The sequence below is a fragment of the Frieseomelitta varia genome, unplaced genomic scaffold (assembly GCF_011392965.1).
Source record: "Frieseomelitta varia isolate USP_RPSP 00005682 unplaced genomic scaffold, Fvar_1.2 scaffold_754, whole genome shotgun sequence".
In the NCBI taxonomy this organism is placed as follows: Eukaryota; Metazoa; Arthropoda; class Insecta; order Hymenoptera; family Apidae; genus Frieseomelitta; species Frieseomelitta varia.
In genome coordinates this window covers 156,667-182,208 of record NW_025110539.1, presented here as the reverse complement: position 1 = coordinate 182,208, position 25,542 = coordinate 156,667, and the positions used below count along the sequence as shown (strand labels likewise).

The 25,542-nt window shown below is 40.4% G+C and overlaps 1 protein-coding gene across 2 annotated transcripts; it reads left to right on the top strand.

Moving 5' to 3' along the window:
- Positions 1–792: 792 nt before the first annotated feature.
- On the top strand, positions 793–21,531 carry LOC122535692 (ankyrin repeat and death domain-containing protein 1A-like). 2 transcript variants are annotated; one of them, XM_043667434.1, is made up of 14 exons: positions 793–1,035; positions 13,473–13,632; positions 14,270–14,373; positions 15,170–15,268; positions 15,515–15,613; positions 16,014–16,220; positions 17,377–17,574; positions 17,654–17,752; positions 17,820–17,918; positions 18,001–18,099; positions 19,267–19,362; positions 19,717–19,951; positions 20,315–20,443; positions 20,538–21,531. In XM_043667434.1, the coding sequence occupies exons 2-14, from the start codon at positions 13,539–13,541 to the stop codon at positions 20,621–20,623; spliced, it is 1,644 nt and encodes a 547-aa protein (XP_043523369.1). In that variant the 5' UTR covers positions 793–1,035; positions 13,473–13,538; the 3' UTR covers positions 20,624–21,531. The 2 variants fall into 2 exon arrangements, with proteins under 2 accessions (XP_043523369.1, XP_043523368.1); XM_043667433.1 differs by having other exon boundaries at positions 794–1,035; positions 20,303–20,443.
- The last annotated feature ends 4,011 nt before the right edge of the window (positions 21,532–25,542 follow it).

The window sequence follows — 25,542 nt, the reverse complement described above, 5'->3', positions numbered from 1 at the left end:
AATGTAATTAAAAAAATAAAATTGTTTCACTTACCAAATATCGTTGAAGTTTATCGGATAATTTACACATTTATATATTTTATATAATATTTTTTCGCGTCATGTGCAATTTTCTAGAAACACACAAAAATATTTCCCAGAAACGCACAGTCTATTAATTACGTTTCGACGGAAATCGAATCAATCCGCGCGACGGATTGTTTCGGGGGAATTAGAGAATTCGCCGAAACGGCGCCTCCACTCGAATGAGAAGTTTTCATTTAGAGTTTACCGGGGATTCTAAAGAAAGAGAGTTCCGATCGATGCATAAATAATTGCTTACTTCTAAACGATCGTGTAGGCGTCACGTCCAACTTCCATCCGAGGCGAAGTACTAGTAACGGAAAGGCATGAAACGCTTGAAAGTAGCCTTTCTATATTCAGAACAACCGAATGAATTATAAATCAAAACTCTCGCGCTTTATACGTCCGCTCTTGTTCCCTTCCCGTGAAAGAAAACTAGATACCAGTTGGCTATAACAATATTGACATTTCACTTTCAGAACTTTGCAAATGGACTCTAAACTTCGCCGATATAAACTCGAGAACTTTGAAAATATCAGATTCGCCAAAGGCGACGAATTTAAAAAAAAAAAAAAGAAAAAAAGAAGTCGTCGCGCACGTTTCGCCGAACGGTACGAAATATTTTGAGAATAACAAAAGAGAAAAGAAGGATGAGTAGTTGGACGAGAGAAACGCGGAGGAAAAAAAAAGAAGATTTGAAATTCGACTTACTGCGGAGCGCCTATTATAGTCGTTGCAACCACCACGTAGCTGCGCTGCCGTCGACCTGATAATGGGGTGAGTTGGGGGTGAGACTGGGATGATTTGGCCAGTGGCATGCCGCCCTTCGTGCCATAAACATCGTGCAGCTCGCTCGAGACGGGAACGTCGATGGTATCAGTTCGTTTCACCTGACTCTCTCAGCCATTCTTGCGTCTGCAACCACACAACACGGCAGCATTGTCAGCGACACGCTTCGCTCGATAAGAACGCGTGAGTACATTTTTCTATCAAAGTTGAAACGTGCGCGTCCATGTACCGTGGGAAAACTCTGTTTTTAAATAAACAGAGAAAGATTTACGCCGAGGGAAAACACAGAGAAACGCGGTGAGAGGAAATGTGTATTAATCCGGGCGAAAGGTGGATTCCTTTTTTGTAATTAAAATCGTGATAAAGGGCGTGACGACGTTACCCAGAATGCGTATACTCGCCGAGTAGCTCGCCAAATAGCAAACGCAAATCCCGCTGATTAACAAACAGCAGCCCATTCATTTAACAGCTTGACCCCACGACGACTTGGCAATCGCCGCGAACGTTCGAACTCCCACGCAATACCGCCACGCACCTGTTCGAGCTAACGCGAAATCGAGTACGTTGTTAGATCGATCCTATCAGCGTGTATACGTGTACAAGGATTTTAAAAGTTCGTTCTTTTCCGGGAAATATATTGGAATACACGCGCGAACAAAACGTACATACGTCATGGCTCTCACGACGTTGGGTAATAATCAGACCGCGGATTTGTACGCACTTGTCGGGAATTCTGAAGCGCGGAAGAATTTCACAAAATGCAATTCCCCCCGTAGCGATTCGGTGCGTGAAACACGTTTTCTAACTACGATTTTTCTCCGAACGTTTGAAAATAATTAAATCTTCATCTCTCCGCGTTTGGACGATGGATCAAAAATAGTTTGAGGCACGCAAAGACACAGGGTAGGGAGAATTTACAATTGTACTTCTCTGCATTTATTTCAAAGAAAAGTTAAATAACGACGCACGCAATCATGGATAATATAGAGATAAAATCGGGAAAATTTATGCAAGTTGCGCGCATAATATTCCCCGCTGTAATATTTTGTTTATCTGATAGGAGTTTGCGTTTAGGTAAATGGAGTCAACAAGTAAAAAGTTTAATTGGGCACCAACTAAACTTTCCTTTCTATAAATGAAACTGGGATAATAATTCTACGGATATTACCTTCTGCATATTCACCTCTCCGAAAATGTTCCTCGATACAAAAGAGTGAAAATAGTAGACAAAACCGAATCAGGTCAAACGAATTTCACAGGTTTGAATAATAATGAACGGCCTGTGAATTTTGATGCATTTGCGGGAAATCTAAAGGAGCATGTATAATCCGCAAATATAATGCTCGTTATTATATTTAACAATTCAATATTACGCGAGTGAAATAAACATTAATTTCAATGAAAATTCGCAGCCTCATCCGTTGTGGATATTAGCTTAATCCCGTCGTAATGTTTTATCATACTAAACGTAACTACAACGCGAGTCTAAAGAATAAAATTATACCGTAACTTTCAGCAATTTGCCGGTTTATTTCTAATTTCGTTGTCAAAACAGACCTCGTTAAAAACCGATCGAATATTTGGATATTCTTTTAAATGGAATTACACAAAATGGAAACATCGAACTACTGATTTTCTTCGAACTGTACTCTTGAAACTCAAAAACTTGAATTTACATGAATAATGAAATTAACGTTATCGTTTTAGCAGCATTTTGAGTTATGATATACACTGTAGATACTGTAAACAAAAGTAATCAGAGGGAAAGTTACCTTCCCTTCAGTGTGCAAGTAACTTCTCCCGTGTGGAGCGAGCTTTCCCCTCAACAGGTCGATTATACTCGAGGAAAAAGAAAAAAAAGAATCATTAAACCCCTGTGTAATTATTGCGTGACTCGTTCACTCGCGCGCGTTCAATAATTAACCAAACACACGCGATTTTTCAGTTGCCACCGTCAGAACGTTGCGCAGGCGGTCCTCAATTACGAAATGTTCGTTCATTTATTTTGCATCATCTCTGCAATTTGGTCCGGCAGAAAATGCACGTTTAATTGCACGGTTGACTGTAAAAAGGATTTCCGTAGTTTCTTGAAAACTATATCGAACGTTTCTAATCGCACGACCCCTTAGAGTATGTTCGATTCGCTCTCCTCGCAAGCGAGGGCGAAACTCGTGAAATTTTTAGCAAGGAACAGAGCCGCTAGTGAAAAACAGGGAAGTTCAACAGAGTGCAATTAAGCTTTAAAACGAGCGACGAATTCAAAAGTGACTGCCGAGTAAAATACCATTCGCTGCACATAGTTTACTTCTGCCAAGGGAAACGTGGGCAATTATTTTCAGGAAAGTTTGCTTGCTCGATATTTCAGAAAATGACAAATGTAATGTCAGCCAAGATAACCGCAATTAAGATAACAAAAGAGTGCTGCAAGAAGGAATAAAATACGACAGTGCAAGATATATTTTACTGCCTCTCACTTCACAAGTATATTACATCTCAAGTATATTACATCTATGAATCGTTTACCCCGAAATATATTTTCAGCCCATGCTTTCGAAAATTTAAATCTGTTCTCCTGATAATTAATTCATATATATATTTTAACATTTTGTTTTAACATCGTATAAATTGAAAGTTAAATATCACATATTAATAACATCGCAATATTTATTGCTTCATTATTGATTTCATCAGTGTATTGTTAAAAAAATAGCAAATGACTTTTAATTGGAGTAAATAATCTCTCTCTCTCTCTCTCTCTTTCTCATAAATATACGATAATTACAATTTGTAATTAAAAAAATATTGAGTTACTAAACAAAAAGAATAAAATATGACGAATAAATTTTATCGAAATTCATTAACGACCGATCGGCTAATCGACAGAAACAATTTTGTTTCAAATTTTTAATCGCAACACGAAATTTCTAGTAATTCTTCCATCGAAAATTAATACCTTCGTGTGCCACAATTTTTTTTCAATTTTCATCAAACAAGAAGGAAAAACTGAAATGAAAATTCACGCACGTCAACAACAGTTCCCTCGTAATTTCTCTCTCGAAATATTCCCTGACAAAGGAAATATACGGTCCAGAAACACGCAACAAAATTACAATATCAACAACAGAGAAAACTATGTCAGAACTACAGATACGAATCGAATTATCTGTCCAATGTTTCAGCAAAAGAAGTAAAACAAAAACCGAACGACAAATGAGACGAATGATTTTCAACCCTCGCTGAAGACGAAGCTAAGAGAAAAATGTGGCAGAGAAACGAAAGCGGCGGCCTCGAGAAATGAAAGTTCTCCGAGCGATTTGTTTCGCGCGTGGCTCGTCGAGTCTGTGAAACGCGCGTGCATCGATGGTTATTCAAAACGCTAGGCCGAATTCCGCGATCTGGGTTAATAGCTGGGTCGCTTTTCGCGAGTCAAGTGTCGTCGATTGCCTAAACGCGTTATTAATTAACCGAAAAAAAAAACCTCGGAGAAGAAGAATTCCTCGCGGAGAGAGAATTTACCGTTTAACGCGTCGCTGAACGTCGAAATTATATATAGAACGCTCGAAGTAATTTCTTTATTATTTCAAGGATATTAAATCGAATCGCGGGAACATGCTGTGCATGGTTCGACGAATTGTTGGAAAATACACTGCGTTTTTCCAAAACCGCAGTTATGAAACCGAGTTTTCGCTTAAACTCGCGCGAGCTTTTCCGCGAAACCAAACGTTTCGTAGTGCGTTTCAGAGGAATGAAAGGCGTATCAACGCGGATGATCTCGAAATTACAAGTGATTTGCAAACCGCGCAAACACGTCTTTCACGTCGAAGTTCAATGCATCGCGGCTGAGAGACTTCGATATATGAGAAAATGGTAATAATTACGTGGCGCAGGTTGTTTCCAATAACAAGTGACTTACGCTTGAAGAGGGTCAGGACGTCAGATCACTTGAAATAATTCGTCATTTCGAAGAACGGGTGGGGGTGGATATTAAATTGATCGGTGAAAGCTGAATAGGACAAATGAAATTGAACGAGCACAAACTTATTCCAAAGTTTTCGGCTTAACTAAATATTCCACGAGATAGAAAAGGGGGTGAAACGCGTATGACTGAGCAACACCAACACGCGAAAGCGGATCGTCGCTGGGGAAAGCTGAATCGATAATCGAAGTGTAAGACATTTTTGTATCTGCGAATATATCACTGTGCACCGATATATCAGAGAGCTGGCCAGAAATACGTACATATCCCTGGGCAAATTCTGCTTGAATTATTGGCGAAACCGATGGAACTCTCTCTCTCTCTATCTCTCCCTCTCTCTATCTCTGCCAATCCAAGCTTCGTTCCCATCGAGGAACTCTGCCCTGTTCTGCTCTCTTGCCACGATAAGAGGTCGCTTTAACGGATGATAATTAATCGCGTAGAGAAGCTGGGAATTATCAGTTTTCCCTGATATATCATCCAAACTATCGAGTACCATTGAGCTTTGGCTCACAGTTTCAACATCGCTCGGCAAGATTGAAAGGTGGGCCGTGACGCCAAGTTTCCCAGGGAAACCTAAACTTTGCCGTGAGTTGCATCAGCGGATGCTCTTTTCTTTCCTTCTCCCTTTCATATCTTTTTTTTTATCCTCCCCCTTTCCCTTTTCTTTTCTTTTCTTTTCCCATGAATCAGCGAATGAACTCATTCGCCGAGGAAGCGGATGTTACGAACTCCAGTAAGAACGGAAACGCTAGAAATCGATATTTCAGGGGAAAATCCTCGGCCGTTTAAATATACATCCACGTTGGTCCTGATTTCGAGAGTGTATCGATCCGATTCCGGGAGAGAGCCCGAAAAAGAACTCCGAGGAAAGTTCGAAAACGGTAATGGCGGTAACTCGAGAAGTAGATTAATACCGTTTTAAAATTCATGGCTACCTTTTCCTCGTCTCGCGAAACGCTCGCCACCGCGCGACGGATAAATCCGCGAGATAATTCCTGAGAGTGTGACGTCAACACGGAGGAAATTTCCACCTCGAGCAAAACCGTCAAGGACATCACCCTCCGAAAAGTAACGAGCGAACCAACGACGTCACAAAGCCGGACGAATAAACGCCGGACCGGATCTCGCGTAAGAAGTGTATTCAGCGTCCAACGGTGGCACCGACTTTGACGAGTTACGCGGCTGCAACTTGTTATTTTCGGGTCTCAAAGCACCGCGAGCATGTCCAGGGTCTCCTTGAAAATCGATTTTATCACGGCGTGCAATTACTCGCTGGCGAGTCGCGGACCTCGAATCCGAAACTCGACGTTAACAAGCCGCGCTTGGAGAAAATTACCAACGCCGATGAACAGATTCACGTTCGGCGAGGGAAGAGGTGGGAGGGAATAAAAAAAAAAAAAAGAAGAAAAAAGAAACAACATTCGCCGGAAACGTACGGATCCGATTGAAAATTTCAGGCTTGTCCAGGATAGGGTAGGGCAAGTAGAGAGACAGCAAATACTAGAAAACACGGTCGAAAAAAACGAACGCAGCGGGAGAGCCAGGAAGAATGGGAGAGTAACCTGCTGCAGGCCGGTTGTATCGAGTTTATTTTTAGCTCGTAACAAAAAGCTCGTCGCCCGTGTGTGTAACGTGAAGGTAACATAGTTATTGCAGCAACAGTCGGACGGAAAATTCTGCTAAATTTTTTGTTACGATTGCGAATCCGGCTGCCGCGGCCACCACGGAATTACCGGGAAAGCTTGTTGAGCTAGGTTTCCCTGAACGTAGATGGAAATGTTTTAAAAATATTTCCAAGTGTGTGAACGAGCGGAGCAAACTCGTTTCGTTCGTTTTCCCGTCGCTCCGTTTAGCGTGAAAGTCTCCACCAGATAGCGTAGAGATTGCTATTACACGAAAATGTTCAAATATTATTGATTCTCTGTTGTTCCGTGAGATTCTGTAAACGTAGAGGAGATGAAGAGGAGATTATTTAGGAAAATATTTCGTATAAAACGACAAAAGTTTTTCAGTAAATCATTGAGGAATCGTTGGATAATCGAAGAACCTTCTGAAACACTTTTTTTTTGAATATGTTACAAAGTTTCACGTTGCTGAAGATTGCCACAGCTTGGTGTATGCGCGTAAAATTTACAACATATTTGATACGGGTGTACATCTCGCAGAAATCACGAAAGTTTTTTAAACAGTCACTTATCGGTTTGAAATTTGAAGTGACTTCATCCTGCAACTTTTACACGCGTTACAAGAAAATTTCCAAAAATCCTTTGAGACACACGCATAAAATTTTCTTCCCGCGACAAAGTTTATTTCCTCTCGAAGTATTGCCGAAACTACAATATTTTCTTTGCCTCTTCGATTGACTTTTACCATGTAATTCGTGTTTTTGCGCGGCAAGTGAAGGGAACACGAGTTGATCCGACGATCAGGCCGAGGTAAGGGATTATCATTGACGCGTACGTTACAACGTACGCCGACGCCTTTATTTTTAGCACAAAAGCGGAGAAACTGGCGTTGCTTGGTTTAACGAAGGCGTCGCCGCCGCCATCGTTCTTCACCCGTTGTCCATTTCGCACGTTCTCCATTTTTCGCCCCGGAAAGACAGAAAGGCGAAAAAAAAAAAGAGGAAGGAAAGCAAACAGGGAGACCGGTTACCGCTAATTACTTGACCTCTCGTCGTGCAGTCACGCGCTAAACGGTCGCCCTTTTATTTGCCCGGCTCCATTGATCCACCGAGATAAAAAATGGGCAACGGGTTTCTCCCTCTCGTCTCTTCCCTGCGTTCTTTCTCTCCTCTTTAGATTTTTCGGCCGCGGTTAGCTGGACGTTATCGATCCACCGGCAAACATTTGTCACTTTCATCGCAAGATATTAGCGCGAACGTGCGACCTCATGAGGATGGAAATTGAATTGGCTGATCTAGACATTCGCGATGAATTGCGTTTTTAACCCATTAACGACCAGACAAAGCGGCTCGTCACACAATGTTACGAACAATTTGATTCCTTTGATCTTCAAACAGTTATTAAAATTTTTAATATGTTTTTCACTCTCTTCTCCTCTCTCTTTCTGACAGACATTAACAGTAAAGTTATTCCCCAGTGTCCAATGAGGCTGAGTTAGAGATTGAATTTCGTGAAATTTTGGAATTTAATAACAAGAGGTAAGAGAAATATTAAATCTCTCGTCGGGATTATCGTTTCGCGATACCGTACATACCGTTAAGGAGGAAAATTTATCGACGTAGATCGATTGAAAACATCTGTAAACAGAACGTTACGGTGATGCAACGTCGGTCCTTAATGGATTAACTTAATCTATTATGAAATCAACGAAAAGCCAAGATTATTTAAAATTCCCCAGTAAAGTAAACACGACTGACCATACATTGTACGTCGACGCCACTTTGAAACGATCTGTTTAATGTTTCAAATAGCGTTTAATTTATGGGAAACAACAAGCCAAGAAAACAACGAGAGAGAGAGAGAGAGAGAGAGAGAGAGAGAGACAGAGTTACTGGAATTTCATTCCGCTCGAGGAAATATTATATTATACATTAATCAATTAAAATATAAAGACCGAGTGTTATATACAATTATCGCTATTAACCTATTAAATCTATAAATCCGGAAAATTATGGTCGAGAGGTCGTTATTTATTAAACTGCCACAACGGAATTATAGTAGCGGTCTTGAATGGCTGGATGTTTATACCATAACGATGTCGACTACGCGCGAGCTCAATAGGGATTACAAAGCTCTGCCATCAGATTATCGCAACGCAGGATCAAAAGCGACGCGATAAACGCTTGACTCGATGCTGATAAAATTCACCATCGGAGGATGAAAGCAGTCTAATTGATCGTCGTGCTTCCGGTCACATTAATTGGAGGATATCGACTACCTGCTCCGGTGATTTATGCTCGGCCAAAAATTATTTCTTCTACCGCAGTTATTTTCGTCGAGGAGCCAATTATACTTGCTCTCGACTGGTGGAAAATGGTCCACGATTTATCTCGAAAATACCGCCGAACAGAAACCGAGCCGAAAACTTGGTAAAAATCTTGAGCGTTGATCGTCGAGTAGAAAAGGACCGCGACTAGTCAGACGCATTGTGGCGAACAATGTGTTTTATCTTCTACCATCGTTCTTATCTCCCTCTCCGCAATTTTTCACTGTGATTTATTTAATTCGCGGGACACGATAAGAGAGCAGTTTGAGAAAAGAAATGCACGCTCTTTTAATTAAAATTTCGTTGCCTTTGTATTGCGCCAACTGCTCAAATATTCATCTCTTTTTCACGACGTGTTTTATCGATTTTTAGCCGGACCGTTATTAAAAACTTTTTGGCAAAAAGTTTCAGCGTTGATAACCTTTCTTTTTTATTGAAAATAATATCAATCCAATTTACTCGATAGAATGAACATACTTCGGACAATTGTAAAACGATTTTACAATTATTACGGTTTTAAAATTTTTAGTCAATCATTCTTGGCAATTTTTGACCCATTTTTCGTATCTCTCGAATCCGAATTATTTCACACGAACGGCAGGTTTTTTTTTAGAAATTATTTCACACTAATCCTGCTGAATTTGACGAAATATTAATGTATGACACTTAGCAGCAGTTTCAGTTAAATTTCGAGATAAATTCTGAATCGGCCATTCGGTCGAACGCATAAAATACACCGAAATATTTGAAGAGATTCATGTATTCCTTCGACGTTCAACCTCTCGGAAACGGTTCATTGCCCAGCGAAATCTAATATTTCAGTCAAGCCAGCTGGAAACCGCGTTTAAACGGTAGAAAAATATTCTAATTCCCGGGATTATCCTGTCGAGACTATTCCCCAACGTGCCGTTTTAGTTATTTGCGAATCGACCGGAAGTACGTTCGTCTTTCCAGTTGACAGTCGACTGACTGGCAAAATAACCCGAGAGGAATCGACACAGCGATTAGTTGCTTAATCACTGCCATAACAATACGTTCAGCAGATTATCTTCCCACGTTGCGTTCCCGTTTGTAATTTGACCGAGCAAGGTTGTTCGAAACTCGCGTCATTAACAACTAATGAGAGCGTGTGGGTTTAGGAGATGAATCTTCGTTGACCTTCCCTTAAAAGTGAAATATCTCCCAATACAAATAATATGAATATCCGCGAATGAACGTGGCCTCCAATTTCAAAAGGTTCGAACGATCGCGGTGGCGATGAATCGGCGACATATAGAGAGTCAACGTTCGATTGAATTTCAACGATGTAACCAACGTGGAGTACAGAGTCACGTTCGCAATGAGAGCTATGTCGCGATCATCGTTCGTCAGAATCCAATTGATCAGCTCGCTCGTGTCTCGAATAACGAACGCTTTATTTCAGAAAATTTGCTACCAATGTGGCGAGTATCGCAAAAATTAAACGGTTCAGGCTGGGGATTGAAACACGATGATTTATCAGAGTGCATTCGCGACTGGAATGACAAACGTTTTTACGACAGTAGCGACTGTTCCATCCGAGAGGAATTTTCTATCGAAGTGAAAATATTTAAAAGACGTCTTAAAGAATCGCGTGTTATACATTCTCATTGCATTCGTTTCGAATAATTCTCTCAGGCGACAGGCAGAATAGAGTTGGAGAACTATTTCCAACTGATTCAACTTCGCTCTGCTGTGATCGTCAATTTTCTGTGGAACATTCCGGCTCTTACTGTCGCGCGACATTTTTTAAACCGTGCAAACCGTCTGCCGTCGAAAACGGGGAAGAGATCCTTATTAAAACTTTCTCAGCGCAGTGAATTCGTTTCTCAGAAACAGTTGACAGAACGTCCCTGCACTTTCAACAACTGACGCGCCGGCTGCAGGTATATTTTCATAAGTGTCACGGTTTGGAACTTTCAGTCGAGGAGGTTTCATTTTTCTGCTCGCCTCTCTGCGACTCGTTTAACATTTTAACATCTGCGTGTTACTGACTGTGATTAAGGCATGTGCTCTATCCGCGGAAAACAAATAAATCGCGTAAAAAAGAAAAACAAAAACAAAAAGAAAAATATGTGTGTGTTTTTACATATATCCCGGCTGTCAAAAGCTATCGACAAATATTGCCAAAGAACAATTTTATTCCATCATTGAAATAAAAAATATAACACGTATGATACAATGTTGCAGAAATGTACTGAAATGCAGGCAACTTAAAAACGTACGCTTTCAACTTTTCAAAGGAGAGACAAAGACGTGCAAGGAACAGGAAAGTGTCAGTCGTATTTCCAAAAATACAGCCTGCTGTAAATTTCCAAAATTTCCAAAATTTCTGTGAAAAATTTGCCACTGATATTTCTGTTGAAAAAAAAAAGAAGAATTGCTACGAGGTGCACCGATGCTTTGACCATTGCGACAGTTGCAGCGGTATTAATTTGCAATTTTAAATTGAAATAGAATGGTTACTGTGCGACCGAGAACTTCCGACGGTCACGGTATTCTCTCTCTGCCCTCGCGAGACTAATCCGATGCAGTTCGCAGCCAGCGCGAAACAGAACGGACAAAACCTGCGTTCATCCGTGAGAGGGATGTTTTATATTTATACATTTTCAAAGGACGTATTTCCCTCCTCTCGGTATCTCTCGTGCCACGGATTTGCCTCTCGACGTTTGCAACGCGAGCGCCCTGCGTGGATTGTATTTCACGAAATCCACATGGATGGTTCTCAGAAGAAATACGAAACAGAAGGATACGCATTGTTGGGTGGATAACGTTGAAACGGCTGCTCGTTGAAAGAAAAAGCACGTGTATTCTTCGAACGTCAGTGAAACGTATGAACGCCATGCGTATGAAATAAAGCGTCGTACTACTGGCGCATGGAGTCTTTGAAATATTTTGAATTTTTCTCTATTTCGCCGACCGAACAAGCACTTGGTCGATCGTACCAATGACCAGACGAGCGTAACTTTCGACTATGACCAACGCACCGTTCTAACTGGCCAAAAGTTAGGCAGCTGGAATCTTTTTATACCTTCCGACCATTCCCCAAAGATTCTCGAAGAATTCCGAAATTCCTCGGAATGTTAAAATTCACAGGCAATTTTCGAATTATGAGACACTTTCGAAAATTCAAGCATCAATGTCTCCTGCATCAATATGAACAATTCATTCTGTCATTACGTAGTTTTGGCCAGCTAGATCGGTCGAATATCTCACTATGCGACGCGTTGTTACTTTGATCGACAAAACTTTGGGAAAACAGATGAGTGAACAAGCATTTGGTAAAACAAATGCGCATTTTAATCAATGCTAGAACTATCAAAATGGTCAAAATGACCAATTGACAATTCCTATTAAATATTTTAGTAGATATAATATAGTGTATTTTTAGAAACTAGAATTCTTCGTAAGATATATAAGTGAAAGCTTGTGCAAATTTTATGCTTTTGCCGTCGGTTGTTCTAGTGTTAACACTAATTTCGCTACCACGGGGAAATTTCGACAAAATACAGCGTGCAGTGGAAGTGAATAGTCATCCAGTTATTTACGTCACTTGAAATTCTTCTGTCGATGACACTCTGTCTTATTCTGATCATTCGAAAGTATTTATAGCCGAGAGAGGAATCGACGTGACACGCCGCTTCTAACCAAGTCAAAGTGTTAATTCACGAAACCCGGAGCGAGAGGGACTCGAGCGGATGCGCAATTAATAGTATCTCGCTGGTTGTATTTCGTATCAAAATCGCGGCGTGCCTGCAAGGTTGCTAGACGGTTGCACAAATGAAATAATTATACGCATACTTGCGGTCTCGCTTGCTAGCATGCTACCCGAAGGACTACCCGTATGTATTTAGCAATTTGCATCGATGACTTGGCTCGCTAGCCAGAATTAACGTCGTTATTATGTAGAGGATCCGCCGCTCAATTTCGAAATTACGCCAACGAGAGGTACCACAATGATATTCATAGAACGACCATGACTCGCTAACAGGTGTTTCCAGTCGAGGATCAAGCGCTACGAAGATACACTCGAATCGCGAACACGAATGAAAATTTCACCGTTAATTCTCACACGCCGATTTTTACCTCTTCACAATTGGAGATTCCTTTGCTTAAAGAAGAGAGACCGGCTACACGTTCGCTCCGATTAAAAATTTGGGGACTAACGATTGTTATAAATAAGTCATTTTCTATTTTCAAAGTTACACGACGATTTCTAAATGTTGGATCCATTTGATAATAAATTCGCGATTGTTACCTTTAAGAAAATTCCAATTCTATCTGCAGCCCGTGTGTTGATTGGTAATCGATGGATTTTAAAAAGATTAATCTCAGATGCACCAACAAATAAATAAAACGTGTGAAATGAAACACGAGGAATGAAAGATCAGAGTGTCGTGTGGTAAAATCAGCGAACCAATAACCAGAGAGCGTTGCGCAATTCCATGCAAATGAATTTATTTCTTTTTCTTTTTTTCTTTTTTTTTTTTTTTTTAAATTGCGAAACGAAACAAAGCGAGTACGAAGGATTTCGTTTGCATAATTTTGCATGATCGACGCGCGCGAAGCTTGATTGCGCAATACCAAGTAAAATGGTTTCAGCCGAACGAAAAATAATTGAAAGGTAATTAAGAAATGAGGGAAACGATACACGTTCAGTTTGGATTTTCAGATTTAATAAGCCCGGCGATCAAGAGTCAATATGTAGAGAGCGAAGAGACGCGCAAGGCAACGAAAAATGGTGGACAAAGAGGAAATAACGAAGACGCCCTCGCCGCTCAATATCAACGACGCGATCGAGGGCGAGGTATTGAATCAAAAGACTGCTAGGAGTAAGTATCAGAGAAAGCCGGAAACTGTTATTTTCGAGAAACTATCCGCGTTAACTTTCCGTCCGGATCGGAACGGAATCTGAAAATAAATAAAAAAGAAACTTCAGTCTCTCATCTTTTCATCTCCTGCAGCTTCGTCTCGATTAAACAAACAAAACAAATTAGAAAACTTTCTTACACTTTCTTTACCTGCTTCTGATTCTGGGAAACAACGATTTTTAGAAACTTTTCTCTGAAGGAAAATGATGTGAAAGAGGTTCGTTCGGGAAAGTTCAGCGAATCGAAATAAGGAAACAATGAAATGTTGAATTTTTCATCAAACAACAATGCGACGATTCTTTCTTGAAAAGAACAAACACATTAGGGACCGATGTTCAATTAACGTTTCACTTGCAAATTTTTCTGATCAATCTATCGCGGTAGAAACAACATACCATTTATTTCGTTAATTTCGACTTTTCCTCCACTGATTTTCATTTCTTTTCTTCTTGTTTTATCTCACGACTGAGATTTTTTTTAAATTTCCTCTGAATTTTCTGAATAGCCCGAAACATAAACTAACATACAACTGAAAGGTTCCAAAGAAACACACTTATTATTTTCAATACTTTTAACAAACAATTTCTTGTTTGCTTAGTACTTAGGAACGATCTTCTATTATACGAAGCTGTGATAAAAAATGAAGCGGATACTGTTCGCAAAGTGCTCAAAGAGACAGTGGACGTCAATTCCAGGAACAATGTAAGTCATACAGAGCCAGACAGAGCGATAGAATAGAATGAAAACTACGCAAAACAAGGAGAAACGGGCGAGAGAAAGAGAGAGAACGGAATAATCGGAATTGTGGTTAATGTTGATTCAGTTTCCGATAGAAAAATCAAATTTCCGGGAATCGGGGACGGGAAACGTTACGGTTGAAAATAGAATCTTCCGTTTTGCGCCGCTTCATTAACGCTAATGCCGTGGAAAACGTATTTCGAAAGCGGCGGATAACACGATGCGGTTGCAGCAACCTCGTGTAGACGCGAGTGGCGAGCGTCTGACTACATACGTGGCATTACTACTCGAGGCTCCATTAGCGAAACATCGGCAAATTTAATTAAGAAAATTTACCATTTGCCTGAAATCGTCGACGCCGTTCAACCATGTTCCATCTGTCTGAGTTTGATATTAATCCAAAGGAATTTTAATTCGAGTCGGACGCCTGGCTGAACACGGACTATTTCACTTGATTGTGCTACTTCTTTCTCTCGGCCGTTTAAAGGGGAAGGGAATTTCTAACACGTGGAAATTAATTATCAAGCATACTAGAAATTCATACAATCTAGAATTCGGTTCAATTTTGGAATTTCATACGAAATAAACTAACACTTCATAAGTTTAAGCAATGCAACGTAAATTAATCTGATTTGTCTATATACTATTTGGTAGTTGGTTATATTTGTCCACGTAATATTAAATTATTCGCAAGAGAGATGAACAAGAGGAAAATACGTGGTAATTCAACATCAACTGAGACAAAATGATGATTGTTTAGTATGGTCGTGCGCCGATTCACTGGGCAGCGTCCAGGGGGAACACGGAGATCATCGAGATGTTGATACAGGCAAAATGCGACATCGAGGCCAAAGACAAGGTGACACATTTTCGTTGAATATATATTTATACCGTTCAAATATGCAATCAAAGAAAATCAGATAACTGCCAGGACATTCCCAACTCGTTCGTCTGTTAATTATTTTTCAATTTTCCATCGTCCGCGTTTGCGCGTTTGCCACGTTCGAGCGAAATTCGTATCAATTTGACTGACGCGAGCAAACGCCATATAGATTTCATACAAACTCAACATAATGTAATTAAATTCTGTTTGCTGTGTTTCAAGTTCGGCATGCGTCCGTTACACATGGCGGCGCGTTATGGGCACAGGGACGCTGTGAAAATGCTAATCAACGCCGGGGCAAGCGTGTCGGCTGTAAACAAGGTGCGTGCCCATAATTACGTAATTATCGATTAACGTTAAACAGAAAAAGAAACACCTGTGAGATTCGACAGAATTAGCGAAAAGAGAGAATCGAAGCTGACGCGAAGTTACGTCGGCACTTTCAAGCATCGGTTCACGAGTCACGACTCCTCTCGTTTCTCAGATTCTTTCGTACGGTAGAGGTCTCGAACGTGATCTCATCATCGGAAGTTCTCGTGAAATTAGTTGGAAAGGAGTAGTTTTCGAAAAGGGCGTTCCAGTTCGCTCGATTCAATGAGAACAATGTTCGATGAAAGATTTACGTATTTACTGTAAATCGAGACCGACGATATTCGTTCGAGAGAGTAGTTTCACAAACACACGCGCGCGCGTAACCGACAGTTAATTCTGTTTGTCACAGAAGCAACACACTCTCTTAATGTGCGCTGCTCAAGGCAACAACGTTCACGTGGTCGAGTACCTAGCGGAGGCAGTGGAATCGTTGAACGGAGATGCAACCGACTGCACCGGTGCAACCGCTCTTCATCACGCGGCCAGCGCTGGTCACCCGACTATGATAACCGCGCTCGCCAACGTGCCAAGAATCGAACTGAACGCCAGGGATAAAGTAAGAGCGTTTCACTCGTGAAAGTGTATTTTTCGTTGCTTCCCCTCCCCGGTAATTTGGGAGAAAAGTGAATGGAAGTGGAAGTGCAGTTGATAAGGGCGAAAACTGATAGAATTATTATTTTCTGGAAACTCGGAGAATTCCCTGAATTCAGAAATTCCAATTGGAATTGAAAATCGAGAACTACGTTGTCGTTGTTCTCTCGATCGAACTGAACTCGTCAACTCTCCGCTGAAATTATTATAATTCAACTTGAATACGAAGTTGCGATTCCGAGTTCGAGCAAAATTTACTTGAATTCAACGATTGATTTGACGTATCGAGGCGTTCGAAGATTTCGAATGTTCGTTGTATCTCCGCTTCGTTGCGATGTATCTTGGGTTCGCTTTAAATTTCACGAGCGAAGCTTGTAGGTTGTAACTTGTTTCTCAACGACGAATTGAAAAGCACGTGGATGCAGTTTACTCAACTCGAAGATATTAATCCGCTCTGAATTGATGCGGTAATATAAATATCTGCATACGAAAACCAAATGCAAAGGACGCAAGAAACTTCAATTTATACGGTGGGCCTTCTCTCTCTCTCTCTCCCGATTTAGATACCAGGAAAACTAGGTCTCCAACATTAGCTATATTGCCTTCTTATCGCGTAGACAAATGAAATCCTCGAAGGAGAGAGTGCAAGGTACAGCTAAGTGAATTTAACTGCGGTCCTTTGAGAGAATTTTATGAAATTCGCATCGTTTTGACGCTGCTTCCGGCTTTCCGCTTCCAGCTATTCGGTAATTTCGTCCTTTACATTACGTTTCCCTTTAAATTCCGAACAACTTCTTCTGATCTTCTCGAAACAGAAAATATTCCAAGTGATTTTCGTGAAATATCTATTTACTCCTTTCGCGCCAGTTTCATCGACAGTGTAATACCAATAATTTACTGATTATACTTTACATAGAAAGCATCATCGTTTAATCCTCTCGGGATTTCGAATTCTGATCCATAGAAAAATTATTTCCATTCTTCCTGACGTGTTTAGATTTAAAATCCACCAAAATTGCAGTAAACACGCTCGTTGTTTTGCGAAAGTAAAATTGTCGAATGAAACGCACAATGTTAAAAAATGCGAAGGGGTTAAAAATATTTTTTTCGTCGATTCATAGAAAGGCCAGACGCCGGTGCACTATGCCTGCACGCAGGAGCATCTAGAAGCGGTGGAAGTTTTAATAGGACTGGGAGCGAACGTGGACGCCCAAGACAGCGAGGAAAACACACCCCTTCACGTGGCCACGAGAACGAGGCACACGGCTATAGCTCAATTGCTGTTAAGAACCGGGGCGAACACGGAATTAACCGACGAGGTAAATAACATTTTCAACTTCGTCTTTCGCCAATCAGCCAACAGGACCCGCGCGCTAGTTTGATCGTCTTTCTTTTCAGATGGGCTTCACTCCGCTTCACGTGGCTGCCAGTCAGGGTTGCAAAGGGATACTAGACTCGATGATTCAACACGGCGCCGCACTCAACAAACAATGCAAGGTACACACTTAAGGTACGTGCAATCGACATCGAATAACTATCCATCATTCGGCGAATCGCTTTGCAGTACGGGAACACGCCTTTGCACTTGGCCTGTCAAAACAACGAGGTTGAAACGGTCGAGATACTGATCAATAAAGGCGTCGATCTCAACTGCTTGAATTCGGTGCGTATCAATCGTCTCGCGCTTTTTTCACTCGTTCGTCCACGACACCGATCCGATCCGATCCGATCCGATTCTGTTGCAGAGATTACAGTCACCGATTCACATTGCCGCGGAAATGGGACACACGGATATATGCGAGCTCTTGCTGGCGGCAGGTGCGAATATCGAGCAACGGGAACAGGTAAACCAACGATCCTATTATCTGCTCTTCGTAGTTTCGCCCTTTTCTATTTGTCTTTTAACAATGTATATGCGTTACCTTGTACAAGGTAGCTCGGGATTTCCAGTTGGAAACTGCTACCCTGCCTCGACTGTCGCGGTCGAGTTTGAAACTCCATTTGTTATTTGTAAAGTAAACTCGAGTATGCATTACATCGTAAAATAATTACTCCGACGCTGATACGATTATTATGACCGACTATTAATACAAATTGTTATGTGCGATTCGATTAAGCGTTGCATTGATTTGACGTAGTTCACGCACGATTTGAAATTTTAGTAATATAATATGATCGTGACAGTCGTTGGCGGTACGTTATGCAACACACCCCATATGGACACGAAACTTTACCATGGCAAGTATGCAAATACCTTCGCGCGCCGGTCTATATCCATCGACCACAAACTTCCGAACTAGTTATAACTGTAGTACTGGTGAAATCTACGTTACGTGGGAAACTTAGCCAGTTATACGTACGTATCGCGGTTTTGCTATCCTCCAACCGCGAACACTGAACTAGTCCTCGACGTGTTGTAATGACTAGGATACTCGGTCGATTACTGGCCAAAAATCACGCAATAGATTTGCAATAGGAGGAATTTTTTTTACACTTTTCCCGAAATCCTCGGGAAATTCGAAATTTTTGAATTGCGAGATTGAATACTTTAGCTTTTCTAATAATATAATTTTTATAATTATCTTGATGTTATTTATATAATGACGATCATTCATCTGATCTTGTCAAATGATATTTTATAAAAACGGGCCAACCTGTCGAACATTCTGGCTTCCAGAATTATTCTAGAACCTTTCAAGACTCTCCCTTGGTTCAAGGGTGAAACCTTCGTTTGCAATATGAATCCACCGAGGAAAAAAATTTCTCGCAACGACATTCCACGTCGATCGAACGTAATCAAAATAGGCGTCTCTTTGTGTGGAGTATGTTAACCCCGGTTTAACACGAATGTGACGAGCTGACACAGTCAACAAGACTACCTTCAAAGTTTACACGAGCAGGCTGACGTGCATGGTATTCCTCAATTCGAGAGTCAACTTAGCACACGACACCACAGTCTACGAAGAGTTCGTTAAAATAAGGTTAATAGGAAGTTGTCTCGATGTTCACAGGGTGGCAAAACGCCACTTTACATTGCGGCGAGGGGCAGTTTCACAGCTATCGTCGACATGATAATTAAAACTGCGAGACTGGACTACCCGACGCCGGTAAGTAATCGAAACCTTTTATTACGGTTTCTGTAATGCGTGCTTCTTAATTCGTTTACAACTCGAAGCTTTTGCAACAACAATTCACCGAACAATAAGAATAAATTACTGAATTATAGTCTTTCAACGTTTCAATTGCGTTGTTGATTCGTTTGACACGTCATTTTTTGTGTTACTCGTTTCTAACATTCAGGAAATGCTTCTTACGTGTGATCGTAACAGAAAATTTCGAGCATTTGCTTGATATTTTAAGACTGTTATTATTGAGACAAAAAAATCGACTTTTCCTTTTGCTCAACTAGATCTTTCTCTGACCTAACCTATAAAAGTATCTTTTTCTTTTCTTTTCTTTAGGAGGATTCGACATCTGACAAAGAAACTCGGGATCTCACGCCAGCTAGGAGAAGATGGCGAGAAGGCTCGGGGGGTGGAAGTATCTCCAGTAACAATGGCGCTCTTTCGGAATACATTCGATCGATTTTGTGGAAGTTGGCGTACAAACAATTGGGACCCGAAGATTGGAAGAAATTGGCGTTACATTGGGCGTTCACGTACGATCAGATTCAAGCAATCGAGCACCAATACACTGGTAAAATAATTATTTCATACACGAGAGAATTTCAGATTGAAACATGCGAGATTGCAAGTAGTCGTCGAGGTACAAAGTTCTCATTTCTTACTTGGATCTAACCGATTAGTAGATAAATTTTATAAAGAATACAACGATATACATTGGTTTTTAAATGTCAAGAGCTATTAAAAAATTTGTCGGTAAACTGTAATTTTCAATCCTCGGAGTGTACGACTGACTCGTATACATTCATTTTTTATTTTCAACTCTGATTAAATTAGGCAGATACGACCCAAGGGTTAAAATAATTTTGTTCCTCGATATTCCCTCCGTAAATTCGAGAACAGCCTTATGAAAAGGACGATAAAGCTCCTCTTCTAGGTCCCTCGAGTTACAAGGAGCACGGTTTTCGAATGCTGATGATCTGGGCATCAGGATTAAGTCCCGAGATCTCCGTGGGGAAAGAACTTTGCGACGCGCTATCCGCGGTGGACAAAAATTCCGTCGCTGGTAAAACGTCAAATCGAAAAATTACCAATATACATTCTCCGCCGAGAAAGGCGTAAAAATAGAGAGGAAACTATCGTTGAAATAATAATTGCAGAATCCGTACGAAAGCACATGGATCAAGAGAAAGAAGGGAAGACGAAATTGAACAAACAGCGATGTCACAAATGCTCCATCACTTAAGGACAACGACCGACGATTCTGTCCGAGTCGGAAGGAAATTACAAGAATGGAAGTCGGGGAAATTCGGAAGATCTTCAGTAGAAAATCTTTAGCAATATTCGCGGTGTGACATATCTGTAGGAACGCCTGGTCTTGCATTTTTTTACAGCATGTGTTTCAACATAGAACCGCGTTTCACAGTGAAATTACGTTCGCATAGCGTTCGAAGAGATGATCAACGAAGCCTGTTCTACCAGCCAACGAATTGCTTTCGATCTATCGTGAAATCTATATTCGAGTCTTCGAATCGAAACGGAAACTTTTCACAGTCCACGTCTTTGTTGCCCGTAAGTTGACCGTTCGCACGCATCTTTTAGGAAATTCGAACGATTCAGAAGCGACGTAACTTTCATTCTTGTTCGTTGGTTAAATAAACGATCGACGTACGAAGCCGTCCCGTTTCATTTGATCTTTCTTCCGGTACGTCTCATCATCCTGTCGCGCGGCAATGCTACACGAAACTTCAACAACATGTACATACACGAACGCAACGCGTAAAATACATTTTAGAACAAACGCGAGGAAACGGAGAGAAATTCTACAGGGCTTTCGATGTGATAAAAGAAAGATATAGAGATTAGACAAAGGAATCTATCTCGAAACTTTGACTCGTTGTGCAATTCGAGAAAGACAATCTACATATCCCAGTATTATGTACAATTAAATAAACGCGTGATTAAAAGTCTGTAGATATTTTTAAGTAGCTGTTCTTCCCCTTTCAATTGTCAACGACACATTATAATATTTATCAAAATAATTATCCACCAAAAGCAAAATCTAATTCATGTTTCTCAAGCAACATTTTCGATATTGGAAATTAGTATTGTAAGTTTTACTAATTTGTCCATAGTGTATATATTTAACACTAGAACAACTCTACATATACATATAAATATAAATATATATATACATCGATCATTTCAATTAAATCGATTAAAGATAAAAATTAGGATAGGAACATCAATGAAAATTGAAATTAATTTTACCAAAGATACCTATCCTTTGAAGTTGCCAAAGACAAAAAAAAAAGGGAAGCTCTAGTGTTAATGTCACGCTGATACAATCAATTTGCTACAAATAAATAAATAAATAAAAATCTCTTACCTTAAATCAGCTCTGGTTCTCGAATCTTCGATCTTGAAAATAACAACTTGTTGTCGAGGGATGATGATAAGGGATGATGGCAGTCAGTGTGAAAGGTTGTTCAGGCAAGTTGTTCAGGATTGTTGACAGGATAATGATGTGTGTGTGTGTCAGGGATACCCTAAACAGAGTGTTCTATTAAAATGTGAATGTTTATTAATCCATATGGAATATTCATTTGCTTCTATACTATAAAAGAATGCATTTCTTGCTGTTTCCGCCCTCGCAAATATATAACAAAATATTACGAACGATATCCGATCGTCATCTTTTCGTTATCGTCGTCATAATTACTTACGTCGTTATAATTATCGGCGACGATAATGCAAACTATCTGGGCTCGTCAACGGCAATTAATTGTTATTCATAATCGTCTATCGTATCGAGAATTGTACAAACTGTACGTTTAACCGGGCGGGTGGGTGTGGGAGGAGGGGGAGGAGGGAGGGTATAAATAAAAACGTCGGACTTCCTAACCCTTAACATTACAAGTAAGTGCTAACCGGCAATTAATTAATTAATCGTTATTGTTACAATAAGAATCGCTATATAACTCGTGGCTTTATCGTGGCTTCTCCTAATATATTAGCTTCTCCGTTGTCAGTTTGTGTTTACCGCACGTTCGAACACCCATATACGAGAAGAGGAAAGTGACCACCATTGCGAGCAAGTACGTGTAATTGTGTTCCAATGATAGGATGCGCAATGGTGTCTGACATCTTTTTTTTTTATTCTTATTCTCTCTCTTTCGCTCTTTGTTGTCTGTATCCTCTGTCGTGGCGAGAACAAGAACGCGGACACATCGAGAGAAACGTTCTCTTCAACGTCCTCGTTTCTTACGGTAGTTAATGTCCCGAAGTCGTACGAAAATATACAGCCAGTCTCGCAAGTGTATACAATCAATAAATACAAGTATATATCCATTGTGAACGGCGCTTAACGTAAATAACGATGTCTACTACTTATTTTAATTGCGTTAAATTACTCTAAATTGTCGGACGAAGCTGCTGGCTCGCACAGAACGCATGGCAATTAGCTACGCGGTATAAATTTCATCGTTTCAATTCGGTTTAGCCCCTTTCGTACTGTGTGTACATCTTATTCTCGAATCGTGAAAAATACATATGTACATTCTTCCTGTAGCTTTGTATATCGCTTTCGTCGTAACGCATGAAACTATACTTTAACCTCATAATTACACGCGTAATATATATATATATATATCGAAATCCACGAGAGTTGGAAGGGGAGCGGGATTATTCTTAATAACACTGTGTGTGTTCACGCAGAGAATAATTCACGTTTCGTTCGCTCGATATACTATTAATATATATCTATATTACTAGTAGTAGTAATAATAATAATAATATAGATACGCAAATATATTTATATACGTATATATATTTATATATACATATGTAAATATATTTATATAATCTGTGAATTCTCGAAGCGAAAGAAAGAAGGGACTCTAAATATAATACTCAAAAGCAAATATACAACAGATACGAGAAATGGAACAGTACAGATGCAAAAAAAACGCAAGAAAAAGGAAAAAAAAGGAGATAAAAGATTGAATCAAGGACAAAAGGATCAATGTGATTATTTAAATTAAATGTGAAAAAAATTAACCCTTAATTATCGCGGCCCGTTAAGCGGCAACCGCGGCTAGACGCGCGTTTCCGGTTCTTTTACCTCAAGTCCACAAGCCTCGCGTCATCCAGTCAGGAAAATGAAAAGGACGTCTAGGAAATAAACTTCCTACGGCAGAAATTGAAAAAAACAAAGGATTAGGCTTCTTGTCGATCTTTGAAACAAAATTTTTTTATTTCTTTCTTTTTTTTTTTTTTTTTTTATTTTGCAAATCATCGGTCGAATCTACTAAATTAAAAAAGGAGAACAAAATCATTCTGTACGTGTCTCTTTGTAGAATGATTCGTCGCGAAAAGATGTATAAGCTACGTTCTCGTCGTGACTTAAAATGATTTCCCGACGTTTCCCAACTAAACAAAGGGGTGGGTGCGAAAAAGAAGAAGACGGCATTAAAGAGAAAAATGAATTAAGTCACGTTCGTAAAGTACTTAGTCGCTTCCTGATTATTAATCCTAAGGCGAAGTTAAAAATCCTTACATCTAAATCTCACAGCGCCCGCGGCGGACGAATCGATGAACGAAGTTTGCTGCGAATCTTCTTAACGATTAGAAATATCTATTTTCGCTTGGATCCTGCGTCGAGCCATCTTACCCCCATTATTCTCCGCGAAACAGAAAGGGAAACAGAGGGGAATTTTAGTTTCATCGAGTTTCCCTTTGGAAAATGGAAAAAAAAAAAAAAAAAAAAGAAACAATCAGCGTTCAGCCGAAAACCAATTTTCTTGGTTTCTTCTTAAAGGTACGTAAGCTTATAGTTTATATAGAATTATATTGCGTTGAAACAGTTCGACGCAACGTCATCGAATAAAATCTTCTTTGCGTCCAGTTTGAAGCTGGCGTTCGTCATAAGTTCGAGTATAAGTAATTGGTCCTTGGTGCTCTCGAGTACCCTGTTGTCTTCCTCCTAACGATACTATTTTCTTCTTTCACTCCACGGCTGATGGTCCTTCGTTGCTCTTCGAATTACAAAAGAGAACACAGGCAAAGGTGCAAACATTCACCGTTCCATTCTCGAAAAATCGTGGCCCATATACCATTCCTCTCGAGCCGAGTTCGAGAGACGGTTCTTATTTTCTCGTTGCCATGCATACTCGCTCCCATACACAAGCGTACATATACACGCGTGATATGCAAGTGTCGTGTAAAGATGCGTTCTCACTCGATTGGAATATCCGAACAAAACTGAATTGCTAATATTCATTTCGACGATATTCGCAATGGTGCGCTTAACGTGGGGACGAATATTTATTCCCCACGCTTCCCACTTCGATTAAATGCACGTTCGTTTGTTACTACGGGTCTTTCGTCAATCGATAGAAAACTGGTAGTCTCCAAAAATATGTAAGGTGCCCGAAGAGAGAAGAGAAGTTTGAATTCTGTTTCTTTAATTTCTTCGGTACCTAAAAATTTCAACGTTCACAATCTACTTTTTACTGACCGGTAGTGGAATTAAATCGTGGAATTTAATCGATAAATGGAGAACGAACGGGTATTTAATCGGTCGCGTGCAAACGCATCAAAACACGTTCGTGGCGAGCACACGCGTGAACACGTTGCGGAACAAACGGCTGACCGGATTATTCTAACGCGTTTCGTAAAAAGTGGGGAAGGTCATCCGGTCCGCAACGTGTTATACGCGACGCGTATGATGTGACGAAGAAAAGGGAGAAGCGAGATCTCGTCGCGCGCAAAACACGGCGAGGACTCGACTCGTGTTCGAGTCCATCGTATCTCTAGCGACGATAAGGATGGTAATTGTTGGAGGGTCCTGCGTAACCCTTTTGGGGTCCACCGCCGCTGCAGTTGTCGTTGGTTCCTGGGGCAGGAGGAACACTTCCTGGTCTTGGAGGTCCGTAATCGGTGCCTGTTAGAATCGTATAAAAGAACATAGTACTGTGTGCCAGGATCGCGGCCCGCGGGAATGCAATCAGGGAGAGAGCAGTGTAGAGAGAGCAGTGTAATCGCGGACGAATGATCTAGGATCGGCATAAAGAAACTTTCGAATTTCGAAGCGTGAAAGTTGTGATTAAAGGATCTCTGATAATCTCTTTTTCTTTTTCTCTTTTTTTTTTTTTTTTTTTTTTT